Source organism: Antechinus flavipes, chromosome 1, assembly GCF_016432865.1.
Source record: "Antechinus flavipes isolate AdamAnt ecotype Samford, QLD, Australia chromosome 1, AdamAnt_v2, whole genome shotgun sequence".
Classification (NCBI taxonomy): Eukaryota; Metazoa; Chordata; class Mammalia; order Dasyuromorphia; family Dasyuridae; genus Antechinus; species Antechinus flavipes.
The window spans coordinates 523801345-523824339 of NC_067398.1; the positions used below are offsets into that span (position 1 = coordinate 523801345).

The 22995-nt window shown below is 32.5% G+C and overlaps 1 protein-coding gene across 2 annotated transcripts in view; it reads right to left on the reverse strand.

The window, feature by feature from the left end:
- CD226 (CD226 molecule) overlaps window positions 1–5599 on the reverse strand; it is a 150913-nt gene extending 145314 nt beyond the window's left edge. For both annotated transcript variants that reach the window (XM_051970533.1, XM_051970534.1), the window contains exons 1-2: window positions 4950–5599; window positions 4286–4624 (exon numbers count right to left, since the gene is read on the reverse strand). In XM_051970533.1, coding sequence (XP_051826493.1) covers window positions 4286–4624; window positions 4950–4995 — 385 coding nt within the window. In that variant the 5' untranslated portion in view covers window positions 4996–5599. The remainder of the gene's footprint in view (window positions 1–4285; window positions 4625–4949) is intronic.
- Between the last annotated feature and the right edge of the window lie 17396 nt (window positions 5600–22995).

Sequence of the window (22995 nt, forward strand, 5' to 3'; positions counted from 1 at the left end):
AGGATGAAATATAAATGTAATTATTTTCATTTTATAAAAGGCAAATAAAGCTCAGAGCGTTTATGGAACTTATCCACAGTCTCATAGTGATCAATCTAAGATATGAAGCCAGATCTTCTAACTTTCAATTATGCTACATTGCTGTAATATTGCTTCACTTGAGTTTATGCAACACACCATCACCTGGATAATCCTTCTAAAAAACACTTTTCTTCTATAAAAATGCTGAACAAGTTGATTTTAGAAAGGCCTGGAAGATTTACATGAACCGATGCTGAGCAAAACAAGTAGAATCAGGAATACATTGTGCACAATAACAGCAAGATTGTCCAATGATCAACTATAACAGACTTGGTTCAGTGATCCAAGGCAATCCCAATAAACTTTTCATAGAAAACACTATCTTCATCCAGAAAGAAAACTATGAAAATTGAATGTAAATCAACACATTCTATGTTAACTTATTTTTTCTGTTTTTTTCTCTCCCTTTTGTTCTAATTTTACTCTCCCAACATGATTCATAAAGAAATGTATATTTAAAAAATAATATACATGTATAACCAGAAAAAAACAATATAAAAATTAAATAAGAAAATAAAAAACACCTTTCATCATGTCACTCACCTATTCAATACCTATCAGAAAAAGCCAAAATTCATTAGTTTGGCATTTGAGTCTTTTAACAAGTTGCTCTAACCCTCCTTTTAACCTCTACTTCTCTATAAGAATCCTTTACTTCAATCAAACTGGTGTATTCACTATTCCTAAATACAAGTAGTCCTTTTCTCTTTGCATTTGCTCTTTTAATTTCCCCTATTTTAAACACCCTTTTCCATTCCTATCTTCTCTTAACAAAATCTATTCTTTCAAGTTCAATTTGAAGTAGTCTTTCATAAAGCCTCTTCTTATCATCTCAGTCTTAAGAGAGTTCTGTACTTATTTGTGTCTCTCCTGGCAAGTCATAATCTCCTATAGCAAGCAATCATTGAATTGCACTCTTCTCTATATCCCCTATAACATGTATAAAATTTTTCAAGATACTAGGAGCTCAGTATATTGGTGGATTAAAGAAAGACTGGATGGTTCAGTTAATTCAACATGCATCCTTTGTATATACAGGTCAGCTAAACTGATATTTTTTTGTTCATCTGAGGCTTTAATAACTGTTTCTTGATTGGTTTCTTACAAAGAATTTTTAAATACTAAAGATCTTTTTTAAACATAAGCTATCAAAACAAAATGGAAAAGTTAACAGAATAGTCAAATCACTTTGCTTTCTTCACGTAGAATAACATCTAGTTGAAATATATATATTTTGAACATCACCATAAAATCACAGAACTTTAGAATGGACCTTAGAAAATGGTAGCAATTCTCTACAATAAAACCTACAAATTTAATAGTCTGAGTATGAATACTGAAAAGGAACTGAAAGGATGGTAAAAGATTTAGTTTACTTGATTTTTTTAAAGTGGAGGAAATAGAGGAAGAAAAAAAGGAAAAGTGAAAATGATTGAATCTCATCTATATTTCACAAATATTTGGGGGCCAGTGACTTCAGCATAACTGTATTTGATGTCTTTATGCCACCACAACTAGACAAATATACACAACTTTCTTGGAATATTCCTATTATTTATATGTCTTTTCAAAGGAACTCAAGCTGACTTATTTCAAGAAAGTATTGTTAACATAAACCTCCTAATCTACCTGAAAGAGAGGATCTCCTTCTTTCTAATAATAATCATTCAGGAAAGGGAGAAGAGAGATTATATCCCAAAGTTCTCACTCCAATCTATCCCCATTAGGACCCAAATGAAAATGTTAGCTTATTAGGTTAAATTTTTTTAGCTCCTCCCAAGAACAAATTTCAGAAAAATTTTACCAGGACTTGGACTAAATTATAATATTTAGAGTTATAGCTCCATATGGGGAATTTCCTCCCCAGGAGGAAATTTCTCCCTTTTCCCAGACCTATTATTTAAATCTTCTCATGGGCCACAGACACACAATTTTTCATACTGTCCTGTCCCATATATTATGTGATATGAATAAAAAATAATTCCCTGGTCTTCATTATAGAATAGTTATTTGTGAAGCAGAATTCATTATTTGTGAAGACTGATCATATTCCATAAACTTCTTTTTTTTTGGCAGTGTGATTACTTAGACTTTGGCATCATTACCAAAAATACAGCTAGAATTTTGAAAATCAAGGACCAATATATTTTCTCTAATCTGGCCTTCCAAAACATAGAAGACAGACAGAAAGAGACAGAAATAGCAACAGAAACAAAGACAGAAAGAGAAAGGGGGAGGGGGAAATGCAAATGTAACATTGTCACAAATTAAAAAACACCCTTCCATACTAACTACAAAGCCAATTCCCTTACTTCTGCCACCCAGCAATAATACAGCAGCAGAAAGAATATTTAATCTGGAATTAGAAATCCTCAGTTCAAATCCTGCCGGGGCTATATAATATCTATGTCTTTGGGCTAGTCCCTTAAATTCCCTAGACTTCAGTTTCTTCATCCGCAAAATAGGAGAATTTGGATGAGTTAGCTTTTAAGTTCCCTTTCACTTCTATACTCTCTGTTCCTATTAAAGAAAATAGGAAAGCATGGTTATAGTTTGTTACTCACAAAGGTTCAATAATCCTACCTTAAGGTTGCCACTTCAATTTAGTTATTTGCAAATCCATCTCCTTTTCTCTATTCCCAGCAGCCTACCTGCCTGGGATGAGGCCAAACAAAATTGGCTGACTTCTAGCAAGATGCAGAAAATTTCACTTGAGACAAAAGCTACAATGACCTGACACTCAGAGAAGGAAGGTGAAACTCAGCTTTGTTGTCAGCCAATTGTGGACATCTGGTGGGCAACATATTGATATTTCTTATGCCTGCCAAAGCTATCTTCCATTATCATGGATAATTAAGAGCCAACTGTACTCTATAAGCTTACAAATAGTACTTCACAGATGAGTGAAAACAGAAGCCAACAAGGACTAAAGTGGTAAAATGGATTCTTTACTGAATGAATAGTTGAGCAAAGAGATCTTGACAACTGACACCAAGTGAATGCCATTTGAAGAAAAGGGGAACTGAGGAGTGTTGTGCTTAGGTACAAGTGAATAACAACAGGACTTGGAGTCCTTTCCTAATTCCCCACCTTTTGATGTTTTCTATTGGCAATGTCAGTGACAGTTTCAAGCTGTTACTCCCTTAAAAATAGGGCAATGGGAAATAGACAGAAATCATGTGGACAGGGCTGGCTTGGATAAACTAGTGTAGTTTAACTCAGAAGAATCTTCTTTCACTAAAGAAAAATCACTTTTACTGTTCTGTCTCTTTTGATTTTAAAATTATGTCATTGGAAGTACTTTCCTTTGGATTAACATTTAAATTTTCCTGGAAGAAGTAAAGCAAAGCCATGATCAACTATTAAATTAATTCATACTTATAATAGTAATAATAACTAATATTTATATAGAACTTTAAGATTTGCAAGTGAATTTAATATATTATCTCATGTGATCCTCATATCACCACTATGATCATAGGTACAATTATCTTTACTTTGCAGAGGATGAAACTGGGATACATGATTAATAACTCTAAGAGGACCCAAATGATCTTCTATTCTTAACCCAATGGTTCATTCAGTGCTTTGTGTACTGGAAATACTTAATAAATGCTTTATTTATTAGTTCAAATCCTTATCTTCCAGTCCCCAAGACCAGAGACCTATTAAATTCATTTCCAAAATGATAGCAAGTTGAGAGTGACTGACTCCCTAATGAATGGTACCTTGAGGACGTTGGAGAAAGATCCCAGGGTCAAAGTGAAAGCATCGATTGAGGTTATGTTGGATGCAATAAGAGAGTTCTGGTCATCTGTTAGTAATATGAATGTATTAGGTGCCTATGGAGATGAGGTTTAAAGAACAGAGACAATAATATTGAAAGCAAAGGTAAAAAACAAACAACCTACTTCCCAATTTTATTTAAGATATGTTTTGCCAATAGAAAACCTTAGAACAATATATAACTTTTGCACCTACATTTACCTCACATTCAAACAAGTAAAATAATATTTCCAATACATATTCATCATATTATAAGAACAATCAAATTGATTTGAATTGTTATTCCCACTAAAAATTCTGATCCTGGATTACAAATCCTGGATACTGATTACTATGACTACTTAGTATTTTTACTTACATCTAAAAGTTTCTAATGACAAGGGGAATGACAGTCAGTGTCAAGGAAGTTTGCTCTTACCTGATTGGACAACCTTTATCACCTTTTTCCAAGGTCCATGAGGGAAAAGGTGGAGTGTGCAGAGATAAAGGCCAAGGTCAGCTTTTGAAGCATTGTGGAAGAAAAGGGAAACATCATTTGCAGTCACACTAGAGTTCAAAAAGCGAATCCTACTGATATAGTCTGCCCTAATGAGCCCACCATGGTTAGGACTGAAAATGGCCATGGAATCTTTCCCTGTTACTGTCATCTTGAACCATTCAGCCTGGCTTGTAAAGCCCGATCCTGGATACATACACTCGAAAATCATGTTCTTGGCAAGCTTTACAGTTGCATCCACAAATTCCTCTTCAGACATAACTGAAATGTATAACATAACAGTAATTCAATTAAATTTTTTTTTAAAAATCCCATACAAATACTACATAAAATCTCATATAAATACTACAGCTTTCTAAGATCTAGCAGAATAATCAATGAGTTATTCAAATAAATATTCTAACAATCATTTTATAAACCTAAAGACAATTTTGCTGATGTTTTCAAGATAGCTTCTAAGTTCTTTCAACACCTGAAAAATATAAACATTTATGTGATTTTTGAATCATTCTAAATTCTGATTCTTTGTTATAAGTTTGGAAAAATACACATTAAAAAAAGAAAAAAATGGAAAAGGTTTTCCTACCTTTGTGTGCCTGAAGAATAACAAAAAGGAAAGGAAGACACTGCATCTCTGGAAGCACTTGTAAGCTTACATGGAGTTCAATTCAGTTTCCTGCTTCTAAGATACTATCAGTATTGGGTAGTTTTTTTTTTTCCTTCTAAAGAGAGCATGGTTAAAACAGCTTCACTTTCTTTTTCTTCTCCCTTTTTTTAAAAATAACAAAAATTCAAGGAAGGCAGCTACCTTTTTAGTTATCTCATTTGTAGTTAGCTTATACTACTTGGACAGATGAGTTTCTGATTCTTTCTGGTTATTAAGAAAGATCATATACTTATTTTCTTACTTTTGCTTCAGTAAAATGATTCAGGGCACTAGCCACACACCCCTCATTTATGTAAAATGGTCCTATTACTATAGATTCTTCTTTTTGAGTCTGCCTGGCAGAAACTGTAGTTGATGATTTAAGAACAACAACTATGTCCTACTTTTGTGTCTAGTATTCAACCTCCTTCTTGCTCTCTTGAGAGGAAGTATGATCCGGTGGAAAGAGTGGTGGCCAAGGAGTCAGAAAGACAGTTTAGATCTTGCTTCTGATATAAATAGGGCATCATGTCCTTAAATCCAGATGCTCTCAAAAGCATTTTTTTTTCTCTTTTATACCTCCGAACCCTCCCAAGATATCTTGGGGTTTATTGGTTAGATTTCTTTCTTAAGGACCGGGCCTTAAAACAAAACCAATCTGATTCTCATTGGCTACCAAAAGGTCGTAAATCAAGCCCCATTTGGCCATTGTTTGGATCCTGAATGACTCAGATTAAATGAAAACAGCAATCATTTCTGCTAGAGCCAGAAATTGTGAGAGTCTTCTCCTCCCAGATTTATTTGTTTGTTTGTCTGTTTAGTTATTTATTTGTCTGTTTGTTCATTTATTTATTTATTTATATGTCTGGATCTTTTCTTAATCACTGAATGGGTACAGCTTCAGTCAAACTGAGACTTGTTGAAGACCTTAGCTTAAAAAGGTCAAGGTCTCCCATTTTATTCAGAGCTATCTCCAATCTTCTTGACCTATATCTTGCCATTGGACCCAGAAGTCTCTGGAGGGGAAAGTGAAGGAAGTGAAGTTGCACAGTCCTCCCTCACTTAAATCCAATTCACTTGCATATTGTGACATCACCTCCCTGAGATTTTGGTCCTCTTCCAGAACAAAGGACAAATAACAACATATTAAATTGCATAACAATGGCCAAGTCATTTAATCATTTGTGGCCCTTAGGCAACTTTGTAACTTTGTAAGTTAGACTCCTCTACCTCAAAAAAAAAAAAAAAAAAAGATTGCCTTTTACAATATATTTAAATATTTATAAAGGGCAAAAATAAAAAGTTCACAAGTGTAAATTAGCTTAGTAGGTTGATTTTATATATATATAAACTTCATATATATATTATATATATATACTCCTTTGAGCAAATATATATATATATATAGGTATAGTGAATAGGACATTGGCCATGGATTAAGGAAAACCTGGCTTCAAAATCTACCTTAGGCACTTCCTTACTAGTTGTATAATTATAAGCAAGTTACTTAAACTTCCCTGTGTCTCAGTTTCTTCATCAGCAAGATATGGAATTGGACTTCATGGCCTCTATAATTCTTTCTAGGCTATACCTATGATTCTATGATCCCTGAATCAAGGAGAAGAAAGATAGGATTATTAGCACAATGCCCAAAACCTAATAACCACTTGATAAATGTTAGTTGACTTTCTGACTGATCATGAAAAAAATTGTAGACAAACTTTATCATGTCTGGTCCTGCTCTTTATCTTGTTTCACCCAAAAATTTTACCATATTAATTTGGGAAATGGCATAAAAATAAGGACTCTTCCAAATTATTTCCAAATTAATTCCAAATGGAATTAATAAGATAATGGTACAAAATAAGATATTGTAATAATAACAACTCTACCACTTTATATTTCTATAGCATAGTATTCTTTTCAAAAATAATTTCCTGTTATGTCATTCAATATTCACAATGACCCTATGAAGATTGGCCATTATGAGTATGGAAGAAAAAGTATTATTATTCCCATTATACAGACAAGGAAAACAATGATAAAAAGAGATGCTTGTGAAACAGCAAAAATCATGACACACATTATTCCAAAAGTATACAGTATTGAAATAATTGCCTGGCTCTTTTGTAACCCTTCCCACCAGCCTCCTCTCTTGTTGGCAGAATAATTAAAGAAAGAAGAATATGAGAAGAAAAAAAAGATTCATATTACTTATTGATACTCAGATTTATAATGCAAATAAAAATGTTTATTGCACATCTGTTGTGCTTGTTTCTAACTCAATATGAGAAGCAAACTCATAAAGTAAGAAACATTTCCATCAGTAACAATTAATTGATCTTTTCTTCACTGTATCTTCTTGGAATGAATTTGACTTCTGATTTATTCTTCTTAGAAGATGCAAAAGAAGTTTTTCAACATAAATTATCTACTCTGAATTCTTATAGCAATGTTATTCTCTCTGGATCATACAACTCAGCAATCAATTATGTTCTATATTGCTCAGTGTTAGCACTCCCATAAGTTTATAAGTTCTTTGAAGGTAGATTTTATGTTTTATGCTTCCTCTGTACACATCTCAAAACACAGTACAGAAAGCTGTTCAAATATGTACTTATGATCAGTTGATTAAAATCATTTTGAATAAAACATTCAGATCAATGAGTTTAATATAAAGAGAAAAAGGAAATAATAATGAAGAGCTGAGAAATAGTGTAAGTTCATGAGAAGATTGCACAGAGGTGATTACACTAAAAAACTCTTATTTAAAAAAAAAAAAAAAAAGAGCAGGGGAACATCTAGGTGATGTAGTGGATAGAGCACCAGCTCTGAAGTCAGGAAGACCTGAGTTCAAATATGGTCTCAGACACTTAATATTTCCTAGCTGTGTGTCCCTAAGCAAGACACTTAACCCCAATTGCCTCAAGAAAAAAAAGCAGGCAAAGAAAAAGACCCCAAAAAGTTACCATGAGAATAGGGAAGATTGGGCTTTATCTTCAGAGGAAGATACTGAAGTTAAAAAAAAAAAAAAAAAAAAAAAAAAACCTCTCCTACCCCAAAGAGTAATGTTAAATGATAACCTGCCCAAAAAAGAATTCAGGGAAGAATTCAAAAAAAGACTTTACAATTCAAATGAGAGAGACTGAGGGAAACTTACTTTCCCATTTACTTATACAAAAAATAAATAAGAGTAATTGAAGTAAAACAAGATTTGTCAAAAGAATCTTATGGAAGAAAATGATTCTTTGAAAACTAGAATTGGATAAGGGGAAGACAGTAAGGATATGAGACCAAGAAATAAGAAAACAAAATATAAAGAATGAAAAAAACAATAGAAAAGAATGTGAGACATCTCATAAGAAAAACAACAAATTTGGAGAACAGGTCAAGAAGAAGAAAAACATAATAACTGGACTTACTAAAAAGCTATGATCAAAAAAAAAAAAACAAAAAAACCCTTGATGTGATAATAGAAGAAATAATTAAAGATAATTGTCCTGAAGTATTAGGACAAGAAGGGAAAGTAGAAATAGAAAAAAAAAATCCATAGATCACCATCTGAAAGAGATCTTACAAGGAAAACCTACAGAAACACCACTGCCAAATTCTAAAAGCCCCAGATCAAGGAGAAAATTTTATAAGCAACAAGAAAAAAAATAATTCAAATATTGCAGATCCACAATTAGGATCATGCAAGATCTAACAGAGGCTATGTTAAAAGAACACAGATCTTGGAACACTATATATCAAAGAGCAAAGGGAGTGGAGTTGTGGCCAAAAATATTGTAGCCAGCAAAGTTAAACATAATCTGAATGAAAAATAAAATGGGCATTTAAGATATTGCCAAATTTTCAGGATTTTGTTGCAAAAAAAAAAAAAGACCTGAAATTAATAGAAAATTTGACATGTAAGTTTCAAGAGAAATATAAGGAAAATATCAAAGACTAATTACAAAAGACTCAACAAGAATAAATTCTTTATGTTTTATACATAGAAATGTAAATGAAATGGAGAGTTCAGATAAGAACTATCTTCTTTTCCTTTGTTAATTGTTAAAACTTTTTCTTTGCTAGAAACCCTACATGGATTTAGCCTGCTGTTAGCAACATTATAAAATGTTTGTCTCTTGATTTGAAAAATATCTAAACCTACTAATTCTACTGAGACACCTTGCAATACTGGCCCATAACCCCATAACATAGGGTATAAAACTTCCTCTTCCCAATTTGCTGGCAAAATCTCATCAACAGAACCTTAAAAAGAATTTAAAGTATCATAATAGACGATGATATCACCTCTTCTCAATGCAATTCTCCTCTACTTTGAGTACTCCTGGAAATAAATTCTCAAGGCTCTTAAACAGAGTAAGGAATATAAAGGAAACTGGAAATAAAACAATACTTCTTAGAAATAGAAAACACATTTAAAAAATTAAAATAGAAAAATAGATGGAGGGGGGCAGAAAATGTTATTTAATACTTACCTGAACTGAGAAAGATAGAGAAGGCAGGGGAGAGAGAAAGGGGGAAAGAAGGAGGTGGAGAGGGACATGGGAAGGAGTGAGGGAAGAAGGGAAGAAAGAAGGAGGGAGGTGTGGGGGGAAAGAGAGAGAGAAAGAGAGAGAGAGAGAGAGAGAGAGGAAAATAAAACCAAAGAATGTGGAATTGGGCAGAGTAGCAGGAGTGGAAGTTACAGGGAAACTACTAGAGATTAAATGTTGATCTATACACAAGCCTTCTGACTCCAAATGCTGTGCTCCTTTTATAGTGAAAGGGATTTCCTTTCATGTGTCCCAAAGCCATTCAAAGGTTGTTTGGATGTTTGACATTAGTGCTACTATAAATTTAATGATTTTCTTTTCCCTTCTATAACTTGGATGTTAAATGAGACTTGCTATTTCAACTCTTTTTAGGAGTAACAAGGTATCATGAATATTTCCACAAATTTCATGACTTACTCCTTCATTTCACATCAGCCATACATAGGGATGGACTCATTCCAGATCTCTCTCTCTTACCTAACACAAGTTTTCCAGTTTTTTTTTCCTTTTTGTCTTTGTTTTCTTTCTTTCTATCTAATAGTATTTTTTTTCTCAATTACATGTAAAGATAATTTTCAACATTCATTTTTGTAAGATTTTGAGTTACAAATTTTTCTTCTCCCTTTCCCTCTCCTTTTCCCAAGACAGCAAGCAATCTGATATAGATTATACATACAATTATGTTAAACTTATTTCCACAGTATTCATCTTGTAAAAGAATTAGGAAAAAAGGGGAAAATCTATGAGAAAGAAAAAATAACAAATTTTTAAAAGATGAAAATAATACATTTTGAAACACATTCAGTCTATCTAGTTCTTTCTCTAGATGTGAATGGAATTTTCCACCACAAGTCTATTGGACTACAGGTCACTGTATAGCTAAGAAAAAAAATAAGTCTGTCATTGTTAATCATCACACAATGTTGCTGTTACAGTGTACAATGTTCTCCTGGTTCTATTCACTTCACTCAGCATCAGTTCATATAAAGTCCAGGCTTTTCTCAAATCTGCCTGCTCATCATTTCTTATAGAACAATTGTATTCCACTGCATTCATATGTCACAACTTATTCACCAATATTCCCTAGTTGATGGGTATCCTCTCAATTTCCAACTCTTTGCCACCACACAAAAAAAGAGCTGTTATAAATATTTTTGTACATGTGGGTACTTTTCCTTTTTTTATGATCTCTTTTGGATACAGATCTAATAGAGATGCTGCTGGATCAAAGGTTATGCAAGTCTTTAGCCCTTTGGGCATAGTTCTAAATTGCTCTCCAGAATTGAAATATCATTTCATAACTCTACTAACAATGTAGGGTCCCAGTTTTTCCACATCCTGTCCAACATTTATCATTATCCTGTTATTTTATACAATCTGATAGTTGTTTTAATTTGCATTTTTCTAATCAGTAGTGATTTATAGCACTTTTCATATAACTAAAAATGGTTTTAATTTATTTGAAATCTTCCCATTAGTATCCTTTGACCATTTATCAATTATGGAATGATTTGTTTTCTTATAAATTTAACTTGGTTGTCTATATATTTTAGAAATCAAAACACTGGCTATAAAATTGCTTTCATCTTTTTGCTTTCCTTCTAATCTTTGTTACACTGATTTTGTTTGTGCAAAATCTTTTAAATTTAATGCAATCAAAATTATCCATTTTGCATTTCATAATGTGCCCCATTTTTGTTTAGTCATAAATTCTTCCTTTCTCCAAAATCTAAGAATTAACTGTTTGTTATTATAACTATTATATTATAATTATAATTATTATAATGCTATTAAATGTAGCATTACATCACCACAGCATACTGAGCAAGTGCTAACTATAAGCACCCTGCTATAAAAATTATAAATGCTTCTCATTAGTATCCCTTGTTTCAAGTAGAACACAGTGGTCACGCCCCCCCTTGACTTCTCAGGAAGGATGAGAGTCCCCAGGGGAGATGGGGAGCCAAACCAGACATTGTCAGCAGGTCGTCTCTGGGTTGAAGGGTCTTATACTTTACTCAGAGTTTCCCCATTATCTTCAGCCCTCTACACTTAATATTGTTGATTTTTTGTTCTTCTAGAAGATTTTTTTTTAATTTTTCTAGCTCTAAAAATAATTCTTGGTAGTTTTATCACTATGGCACTAAGTAGTTTAATTTAGGTTGAATTGTTGTTTTTATTATAATAGCTCAGCCTTCTCATGAACAATTGATATTTTTCCAGTTGTTTCTATCTAAATTTATTTTGTGAATTGTGTTTTGTAATAACATTCACATAATTCCTGGGTTTATCTTAGAATGTATACTCCCAAATATTTTATATTGTCTATAGCTAAGCTTATGAAATTATAAAAAATTATTTTAAAACTTGTTTAAGACCCATATGGGGTCTCATAACTGAATGAATGTTTGAGTTGTATATTCATTATATATATATATCCAGTGTAACAAATGTAATGAGTAGAAAAAATTTAAGAAGCCTTTTATTTTAAGTTATTTTAATTTCTCACTGAATTCCACTTTCTAATTAGGAACTATGATATTTAGCTACTTGAACATAATCTTCTATCATTTTAAACATCCTTAACCTATCACTCCCAATAAGCCCTCTAATTTCTCTACCCTGAAGTACTTCCTCAGCCCATTAATTGTACTCTAACTTCTCTCTTCAATCTCAACCTAATGATTAGTTACTTCAAATCTAGACTGTCCTCAGCTCTTGAATGTCTTGTCATCATTCATCTCTTGCCTAATACCAGCTCTGGATTACTCCCATCATTTAGCTACTTCACTCATACTCATAACTTACTTAATGAAGCTAGAAGTTACAAGACTGACTGAATACATTACAAAGACATGCTATTCAAGTTCAACTAAGCTTCACTTAGACCAACAGTCCTATTATTTTTTCCTAATTGATTCTCTATTTTATTCCTTAAAGAATAACTTCTTTACTTAATTTACCCCACTGTTATACAGCAGAGGATCATGTGTCTTACTCTCCTCAGAAAATTAAAGTCATTTTACATGAGCTCTCCCTTTTTACATTCTCTACATTTCCAAATTCCTTTATATAATCTACTATCTTCTCATTACCCAAGTCTGAAAAATCAAAGATCATTCTTTTTACCACAATCAAACCCTCTACATGTTTGCTTGATTCTGTCCCCTACTACCTTGTTCATTTCCCCCTCTCAAGTCATCTATGTCATTTAATTGGATTCATCTCAACTGCCTTTAAGACATATACAAGTTTATTATATCTTTAAAAAGCTTTCATATTGTTAGATAAGACCTAGTGGTCTTGAGACTTCTATGACAATCTCATTTTATAGGAAGCTGTGGTTCATAAAATCTATACAGGGAAGTCATTGCTATAAAATCAGTCCATAGAAAAGTACTGATGGTAATATTTTAAGATTAATACAGCTGTATGTCCAAAAATCATAACTTGCCAACTACCAGTTTGTCTTTTATTCACCCTGTGTGAACCTGTATACCTCAAAAATTCATTATGTTTCTTAAACCTTAACACATAAATCATTCAACTTAAGGTAGTAACCAAGATCAGGGTTTAAGTATCCCAATTTCAGAAGGTACTTTGGAGCATATGTCCCTTCTCTGGGAATTCATCTTTCCTCTCCAGAAGGACATCTTTCCTCCTTGGGAGCATACTACTCCTGTGGGAAAATGCTCTCACTTATATTACCAATGATGTCTCAATTGCCAATTCTTATCTTTTCTCAGTCTTCATCCTTCCTGGTCTATTTTCTGCATTTAACATTGCAGACTGCCTTCTCCTTAATATACCCTTCTCTGGGTTTTCTTTATACCACTCTCTTCTACCTATTTTAGTACTCCTTATTCTCCTGACTCATAATCCATATTATGGCCACTATCTGCTAATGTTATCCCAAGATTCTGTTCTAGGCCATCTTTTCTTCTCCACCTACACTCCCTCTCCTCTACCTTTTTTTTTTCTTACTTACTTTGAAATGCTGAGTTTCTTTTTTTTACTTCTTTTTATACATGTATACTTTACTGTCCCATCCCTGCTCCCAGTAGAATATAAGGTCCTCCAGGGCAAGGACTTTCCAATCATACCATCCTAGTCTTGCACTTAGTAAACACTAACGAATGTTAAATAATACATTTGGATTCCTATTCTATTCCAATTAGTATTAATCAATTTGATAGAATCATATCAATGTTTGATATATAAGGCCTCAAAGTTGTGAACCTCAGATTCTAAGATCATTTGCTTGATTGCAGGAAACTCACTAGAGGCCATTTATGCTTGTTTTTCCTTGTCATGGTGACCAGCATGGCAGAAGTGACTCAACTACATGAAAAATTCCCCAGTATAGTTTTGTTCCTCTGGACCAATTTCTTGTCCAAAGAGGAGCAGATGACCATCTTATGACCACCTGGGTCACCAACTGAATTTATCCATCTTGTATGGAGATATTCTTTACTATACCCAACTCATGACCTTACTGAAATAGCATTTTGCTTATTTTAGCTTATGTATCATATATCAATCAATGGAATTAGTCTGTATATAGTATAGCTATTCTTAAATATCTGAATATCTTGTCCTATAAAAATAGGGCCTCAGAAGGAGGAGACATCTTAGATTATGAAGAAGATTTGAGGTCCATTTCATTAGAGACCCCATGGACCCCATAATAAAGTGCCATTAATTCAAAGTTCTGCCTCAGTCTCTTTTATTTTAGATGGGATAATTCTAATCCTCACATAAATCCTTGTTAAATTGGAAATTATGCAAATAAAACCTATATAGAAGAATCACAGAAACAGTTAGCTATCCATCCTATCACTTTTAGGTAAAATTTAAATTACTATAATGAGTTACAATCCCTACTATTAAACTTTTCTCAAGGATACTCTATCATGTATTTTTGACAATGCTTCAAAATTTTTATTTTTTACTTGCATGAATTCTCAAAACAGAAAATCTCAAAATACATGCCATTTCAGAAATACCTAAAGCTCTCTTTCTCTGAAAAACCGTCATCAAAGGTTCAACCAATACTTAGTCACTGATATCTTGTGACTTGAGAACCAGGTACTCAGGGAAACTTTCCCTCCCTCACACCCATATATAGATTGGTTCCAGTAGGTCAGATACATCGATATATATTTCTGTGAAGAAATCCAAACAATGTAGCTTTATTCTCCTAATATATTCTCTGATCTTATTCTAGCCACAAATAAACCAACTCCTGAAAAGGCACAAAAGTGAGAAAAACTAATTAAATTAAGTGGTATATCACATCCTACAAAAAGAATGATTGCTACAATGCTGATCTTCAGAATTTTGCCCAAAGCTTCAATGCTAAATCATGCAGTCATAACTTCATCATAAGCCCTGGTGATGTTTCTGACACATTGATTCAATAGTAGTGCTCTTTCTTTTTACAATCTACATAGAATTTTGTTCATCTCTATTCCTTATTCCATTTTACCTTGTATCGAAGTGATTTGTATCATTTTCTCTTAATACAGACTAGAAGATCCTTAAAGGTTGGTATTTTATCCATATTTGCACATCTCTTGCCCCTTGGTGACTAGTACATTGCTTTGCACATTGGAGATACTCAACAAATATTTGTTGAATAAATACAAAAGTTCTAAATATTGCTTGAAATTTCATCTTCTGGTTTGGCATGAGGTAAAGTTCACAGTTCAGATAAAAATCATATCACCAAAAGCTTGGGAAAAGATTTCCTTTCAGTCATCCATGTGGAGCTAGAGTTTATTTCCTATGATTTTTCTTTACTTCAGTAAATAATGGAAAGTTAATATTTAAACCTAGAATAGAGCAAAACTGACATCCAGAAGTCAGGATCTGTATTTGTTTATTTGTACACATTATTTACATAGATATGTATGTTGATAAAGCTGAATCATTTTACAACTCTTGAAAAAGCCAATATGCTTCTAAAATTTTATTTAAAATCCATTATTGGTTGTTAGATATCTGTGACTGAAAAAAAAAGATATCCTGATCATGTTATTTGAATGTGAAAAAACAGATGATAATTCCTAGTGTTATATTGTACCACTGGAGTAGTCAACAAATTAAAGAAAGGTTTCTCACATGGATCTTCTATACAAGAAAAAAATGAAAAAATATGAATGAATTGCAATTTACTCTAAGAAAAGACCCACATTTGTGGGAATATAGTTCTCTAAAAATAAGAAAATTTTGGAAATTTATGGATGCATTATTAAATGTTATAATTTCATATATGTTGTAATAGTTGATGCATAGAAAAAATCAATTTTCAAATTCTTTAATGCATATAAACATTTTGATTTCTTATTTAATATGGTATTATACTTGTACCTCCAATATAACATATATAACCTTTAATAGTTTAATTCATGCTTCCTTACCCCAATTCAAAATTTAAAATTCAAGAAATGATAACATTTTTATATAAAGAAATATGTGCTTGTAAGAGGGACATATCTGAGAATTCTTGAGCTCAGCTCAGATATAAGGAAGATGTTTCCACTGACATAAGTCCTTGGACTCTCTCCCAAATTACATAGCAAATAATAATAACCAAAGTTCAGAACAGAAGCATACATTGTGACTGACAGTACTAGGAAAGTACAAGAACCAGTCAAAATAATGATATAAAATGTTAAGATAATATGCTATTCTTGCATTATTGCTTTTCCCATGTGAAAGAGCAAGTTTTCTCTGTGATATAAGAACCTTACTTACTTAAATAAACTAGTCAATTCTAATGTTGCACTTTGACTCACCTAGTCCAAACTTTTTCTTTATTTTACTAGTTTTTCCTCACTGCCTCATCTTGTATCCCATGTCAGTTGCTGGCAGTTGCTTTGAAACTCAAGTGGAAGAAATATTCTAAAACTATACAAATATTTAAAGAATATCATTTATTTTTAATTCTTTTTAAAATAAAGATAAAATTCTTCAGCTAAAGGAGTATTCAAAAGCTTTGAATATGATGTATCACTGAGGCAATCCTAGATTTTTAAGATCTTGCCAGAGTGCCAAAAGCCATGACAGTTTCTACCAACTTAGAAATACTTTATATAGGTAAGCTGACAAATTACTATTTGTTATTTTATAATTTATCTTTCCATTACCAAGTATTTATTATTCCTTCTCTCCCCCTATGAAATATAGTTTAAATTCACCACTGAAAAGAGGTAGAATATGTTCCATCTGTGTTTTTTTGAAATTGTGGTTTTTATTGCATTGATCAGAATTAAGTCTTTTCCACTTATCTCCATAATGTTATTTTAATGCTTTAATGTTATCATTGTATGGGATATATAAGTTAGTCAGAGAGGACTAAAACTTCTGACTTGAGAGCTTGCAGAGCCCTTTTCAGAGATGCTCATTCAATTTTGGTATCCACATGTTCCTGGACTCTCACCTATAGCTCCAAGAAGCTGTCTATAAAGCTAAACAAGGTTAAGGGTAACCAACAGGCCTCAAAACTATGAATGAATTGAAGCAATATCTACACTAAGTGTGTGAAGACTTCCCCCAGAAGAATGGACAGATAAGAACAATTTGTTCCAACAACCAACAACAATTTGTTCAGGTGGCTGAAGGCAGAAGTATAAAATACTTAGAGCTTGTTCAGAAATCAAGGATGCCAAGGTCATTTACTACTTCTCGGGCCATCTCCAGTTATGTTGACTTTGATATTGCCACTGAATTTCAATAACCCTGAGAGAGTGAAGCTGACAAACTTTGCACAATTCTCTCTCATTTAAAGTTACTCACAAGTCAATACATCATCCATTAACCAGTATTGTGCTTTTTTTGCTATGTAATTTATTATTGTACTCTTTTACTATCTCAATATTCTACCTATTTTGAAATTATATGGCGATGGGTGACATATGTTTGCTTTGTGGAGAATAGTAAATACTAAATATTTAATACTAATAGTAAAATAGCAAATACTAAATATTTAAAACTAAAATTAAATAGTAATTACTATTTAATTTATTAAGGAAAGATACATTCATTCCTATAATTTGTAGAGTTATTAATAAAAATATGTATTAGATTTTGTTTTAAAAGCATTTCAGCATTTAATGATATAACTATGTTTTATTATTTATATTTTTGCAAAGTTTACTATATATACAATTTTCCTTATGTTGAATTCATGTGCAGAATCACAAAGTAATGAAAAGTCTGTAAAGTCTGAGTAATATCAACCACTTGTACTATAGACTTTCAAGGTTTAAGTGGGGAAAAGATGCTAATTTTTTATGCTAACACAAAATATCAACATACTATACCTCAAAAAAAATTACCTACTTCTTCACTTTGTAAGAAAATAACTATATACTACTTAGAAGCAGTGTGGCATAGAGGATAAAGTACTGAACCTGAAATCAAGAAGGTCTTGGTTCAAGTTTCAGCTCTTATATTCACTGTTGGTGTGATTTTGGATAAGTTATCTCATTCATCAATAAAAATAAGCACATTTTAAGTACCCACCTCACAGAATTTTTTTTTAAAGAGCACGTACTATAGATTGTTAAAGGATAGTTGCTGAACCCGTGATTTAACTGATATTAAGAACTCTCAGGTGAGAAAACTTTCTCTTCCAAAGTCAGCACCTTTTCTGCAACTTAAAATCTTGCAAAACTGCTTAGTGTTGACCAGTCATGATATACAGAAGTAGGATGTGAATCCAGCTTGTTCTATCTTTAGGGTCTCTCTCAAAGAGTTTTTTTGAGCATTTAAAAGGCTGGTATAGGGAAGAGAGATTAGATTTGCTCTGTTTGGCTCCAGAGAATCAAAATGGAAGTAAAAGGTAAAAGTTAAAAAGGAAAAATACATCTCTGCATCTGAGAAGTGTTCAAGCTGAAGCTGGATGACCAATTGTTAGATATGTTATAATCAGGATTGCTTTCACATATACATTATAGTAAATAATAGCTGAGATCCTTCTCAGCTCTTAAATTCTATAATTTTATGAATAAGGTACTCAGTAAATCTATTATAAGTTTGGAAAAGTGTAATGTTCTAGTGCCAAAATGTAGTATTCCTAGTGGTTTTCTGGAGGTCTTGGAGCAGCTTTCGTTTTAGTTCAGTAATCACCACAAGAATAGCCAAGTGTTAAAGTCCAAAAGTCTTTATTGTCTCCTTCACCTGGTGCTCAGCTAGCTTCCCGGCCTTCAGAGGGGGCTTGGTTTCAGTGGAAAAGGAGGACAGGCCAGCCACCACAAGGCTGATGAAGATGGAAATAAATCTCTCTCTCCTTGGCTCCAAGAGCCTGAGCTCCTTCCTCCAGTCCTCTTGTCTTCTTTAGCTCTTAGTCCCTGCTTATATGCTCCACACTGAGTATAAACCAATCATTATATCACTAGGAAACCATTATTTGTTGTAAGATTAAATCAATCATACTGAACTTAGAGAACTATTAATCACTATGCTAAACTAGATAACCATTGTATCATCAATTCCACTGAATTAGCACCTTGTAAGAATCCTGGTTTCAAGTTCAGAGTTCTGGCTCATAATGAAAAAGCAATTATGTTGATTGGGTATTCTCTCCACTAGTAGAAGGTGTGTAACCCCTCCTTTCTGAAGCATGTAATTCTTATTCATGTTCTTTCCTAATTCCCCCATAATGGTTCTACCCAATATGCTGGAGGCTTTTCCTGGTACCTTAGCCTGGCTCAGATATCAACAATAACTTAAAATTATAGCTATGTAACACTTGAAAGTTTACAAAATCTTTCCTTAAGAATTTAGTGATGTCCATTTTATAGTTGAGGAAACTTAAAAATATTACTTTCCCATATTCACATAGCTAATTAGGTTCTAAACCAGGAACTGAACTTAGATTTTCTGACTAAAAATTCTCAGTTTTTTCTACTGTACTAAAGTGTCTACCATCTTGTCTGTCTAGACTTTGTCATTTAGAAAAGTAGTATCTTCCAATTACTATGTCATATTCACAAGTCATTTGATATAATTTAAAAATCAAGTACAAAGTAAATGTAGGGAAGAATCACAGAATGCAATGTAAAAATTTTCTTCATCTCGCCTTTCCATTAGGCTTATTTTGAAGCTCTCCAAGAAAGATTGGCAATAGCTAAGCGAAGTCAATACTAGGCCAGAGGAAAGCTAGTCTAATTAAAAACTAAACAAAATCCAGACTTATTTCTTTAAGACCAATGTGCTTCCTTGCTATACTCTGAATTACAACTTCCACCAGGGAAATTACCTGTTTTGTATCATTTGCCATCTTTGTGAGTAGGATAACTTGCCCAATACAACAGGGCAAAGATATCATAATTTATTTTTCTTGCCTTATCTAATGTCTAAGCCAACCAAATCAATAATGCCTTAGAAAGGATTGAATTAATCTAGCACACATCCTTCACTCACTAGCACAACAAACTCATATAGATATTAGATGCACATTAACCTTTGAGGAAGAAATATAGTATTACTGTGCATTAAAAGGAAAAGTGGAGAAAGAGGGAGAAATTTAGCAACAAATTGAATAGCAGCTTGAGAGACATTTTTCTTCAAAAAGAAAAGAGCTAAGGAAACAAAATCTATAACCTTGTCAAAAAATAAATGAAAACCATGAATATGGGCACCCAATGCACAGAGTTGCCTTTTTAAAAATTAATCGTATAAACTCTAAAAATAAATACACTTTAAAATACATTTATTATTCTTTGAAAGAAACAATAGAATAGCTAAACTAATTACTTGATCACATTACCTCTCTTTTAATTTATTCTTTTTCTATGCCACTTTTACTTTCCATTACTTTTTCAAAGTTACTTTGAAAGCTTCTCCTAAGCAGGTGTAAAATGATTTGTGCAATGTCCTCTATATTTTGGCCATCTAAAAATACATCCAAATGATTCTTTATACCATTTCTATATACCAATAAATCATAGCTACTGTTAATAAATGACAATCCCTCAAAAAGCCGTAAAAAGACCTGGATTAAAAATCTCATCATCAATTTAATGCATTTATTGTCTTAAAAAAAAGGTTTGTAGGGGAAAGAAAATCCTACAAGGAAGAAGGGAGGGAAAGAAAGTTCTTCAGCTTCTCAAAAGGGAGAGAAAAGAGAGGAGATAATATAGTTTCTAGGAATTTTGGGGGTGGGTATTTAGGATTAAGACACAGGATATCTGTAGAAACAATAGTGTTAATTGTTGGGCCACAATTAGCATAAACAATAGAAGCATGCTTTGTGGCATCTCATTTTTAGACGCTGCATTAAGTGCACAATCATCTGCAAATACAAAAACCGTGTACCAAGTCTCCCTCCACTTTAGTCTTTCCATGTAACCTTTTCTGGTTGAAGAATTTACCAGTGTAGTAGCTGACTTTGAGGCTGTGATCATCCTTGTTGAAGGTATTTGATAATATGGCTGAAAACATCATATTAAAATCCCATCCAACTAGAGAACTGTACAAAAATTTTAATCAAAGGTGAATTCTGACCTATTGTGTTCTTCTCTGGCAGGTTTGGAGGACAGGTTTAGGTAAAAGCTTCTGTGGGTCATGACTTCATACAGGGTTTCATAACTGAGTGTAGGGAGTTGCAAAAAAGTTGGCAACAGTAAAAGGTACCAAATATTCCATCATGATTTAATTCTTTATGTAAAAATAAAGAAGCACATTCATGTTATTGGCTTCTTCTACTCCCAAAAGTAGCATTAAATGACTACCTGCCCAGAAAGAATTTATAAAACAACTCAAAAAAGATTTCCCAAGTAAAAGAAATTGAAGAAAAACTAAAAAAAAAAAAAAATTAAGAACCATTCAAAACAAAAACAAAACAAGAAGATTATCAAAAAAGTTAACCAACTAGAAAAAGAGAAACAGACTCTTAAAGAAGAAAATTCTTTAAAAATTAGAATTGAGCAAAGGGAAGCCAGTGAAGCTCTAAGAGACCAAGAAATAACAAAGCAAAATATAAAGAATGAACAGTATGGATATGGAGAAGCGATCAAGAAGAGAAAATATAAGAATAATTGGACTACCTGAAAGTTGTGACCAAAAACAGAACATTGACACAACAATGCAAGAAATATATTTTTTAAATTGTTCTGGAGTAATATAACATGAGAAGAGAGTAGAAAAATCACTATCTCAAAGAGATCCTATGTAGAAAATACATAGTAACATATATTCCCAAATCAAAAGTAAAATTTTGCAAGAAACAAGTAACAATAACACCACCAAAAACAATATGCTGGAGCCACAGTGAAAAATGTACAGGATTTATCTGCAACTATGATAAAAGATTACAGGTTCTGGAATAATATACATTTGCACTCAAAAGAATTAGATCTGTAGCCAAAAATATCATATTTAGCAAAATTAACTTCAATATTGAATGAAAAATGGATATTTATTCAATGAATTTGCAGATTTTCAGGACTTTGTTTCAACCAAACCCAAACTTAACAGAAAATTTAACATATAAGAGCCAACATTAAAGATTAATTTCAAGGGACTTAACATGAACAAATTGTTGTGGTTCTTTTGCATGGAAATATATATCACATGTTTTAAGATTGACATCCATAACTGGGTAGTTCAAAAGAAAGATTGGGATAAAATTGAGTATGATATGACTTTAAAAAATAAAACTGTGTAGGAAAAGGTAAAAATGCAATATACAAGTGAGGAATAGAAGAAGAAGAGACACAGGCATTAGAGGCAGGAAAGAAGGGCTGGTAGTTCTGAAAACCTACTCAGATAGGTTAAATAAATATATTTATGTGTGTGTGTGTGTCTGTGTATGTGTGTATGTGTATATATAGAGTTCACGGTAGTTGGGACAAGGTGTGTAGATTAATGTGAAAGGGATAAAGGAGGGAAAGATGACATAAGATAAGGTGGGATACAGAAGGGCATTTAAATTAATGGTGTGGGATAAGTTGTATAGATTACTGGGAAGGAATAAAGAGGGAAAAAAGGGGTCAGGGGACAAGATAAGAAAGGGATTCATGCATGGGGAGAGGTTAAGTAATAGTAAGGCAAGTTAAGAAGCAAACTTAAAGAAGAAGAGTTAAGCAGGGAGAGGAAATAAGAGATATACACCAATACTACAAGAATCAGGACTAGAATTTATTAGATACAAAAAAAAAAAAAATTAGTCCCAGTAATCGCTGACCTCAGACAAATTCAAACTTAAAGGTTCAATCAAGAGAGAAATTTGCTGTCTATAAGGAAACAATGAAAAGATAGACAGTCATGAATATAATTTCTCCTTGCATTATATATGTTTTCATTAAAGAAAAATTTATTTTTACATATCGTGAATCCTCCCTGGTGTTCTGTTGGCCACATGACAATGCTATGTTTTGTTTTTTCTTTTTTCTTTTCTTTTTCTGTATTTCTTTTTTTATTTTGTTTTCTCT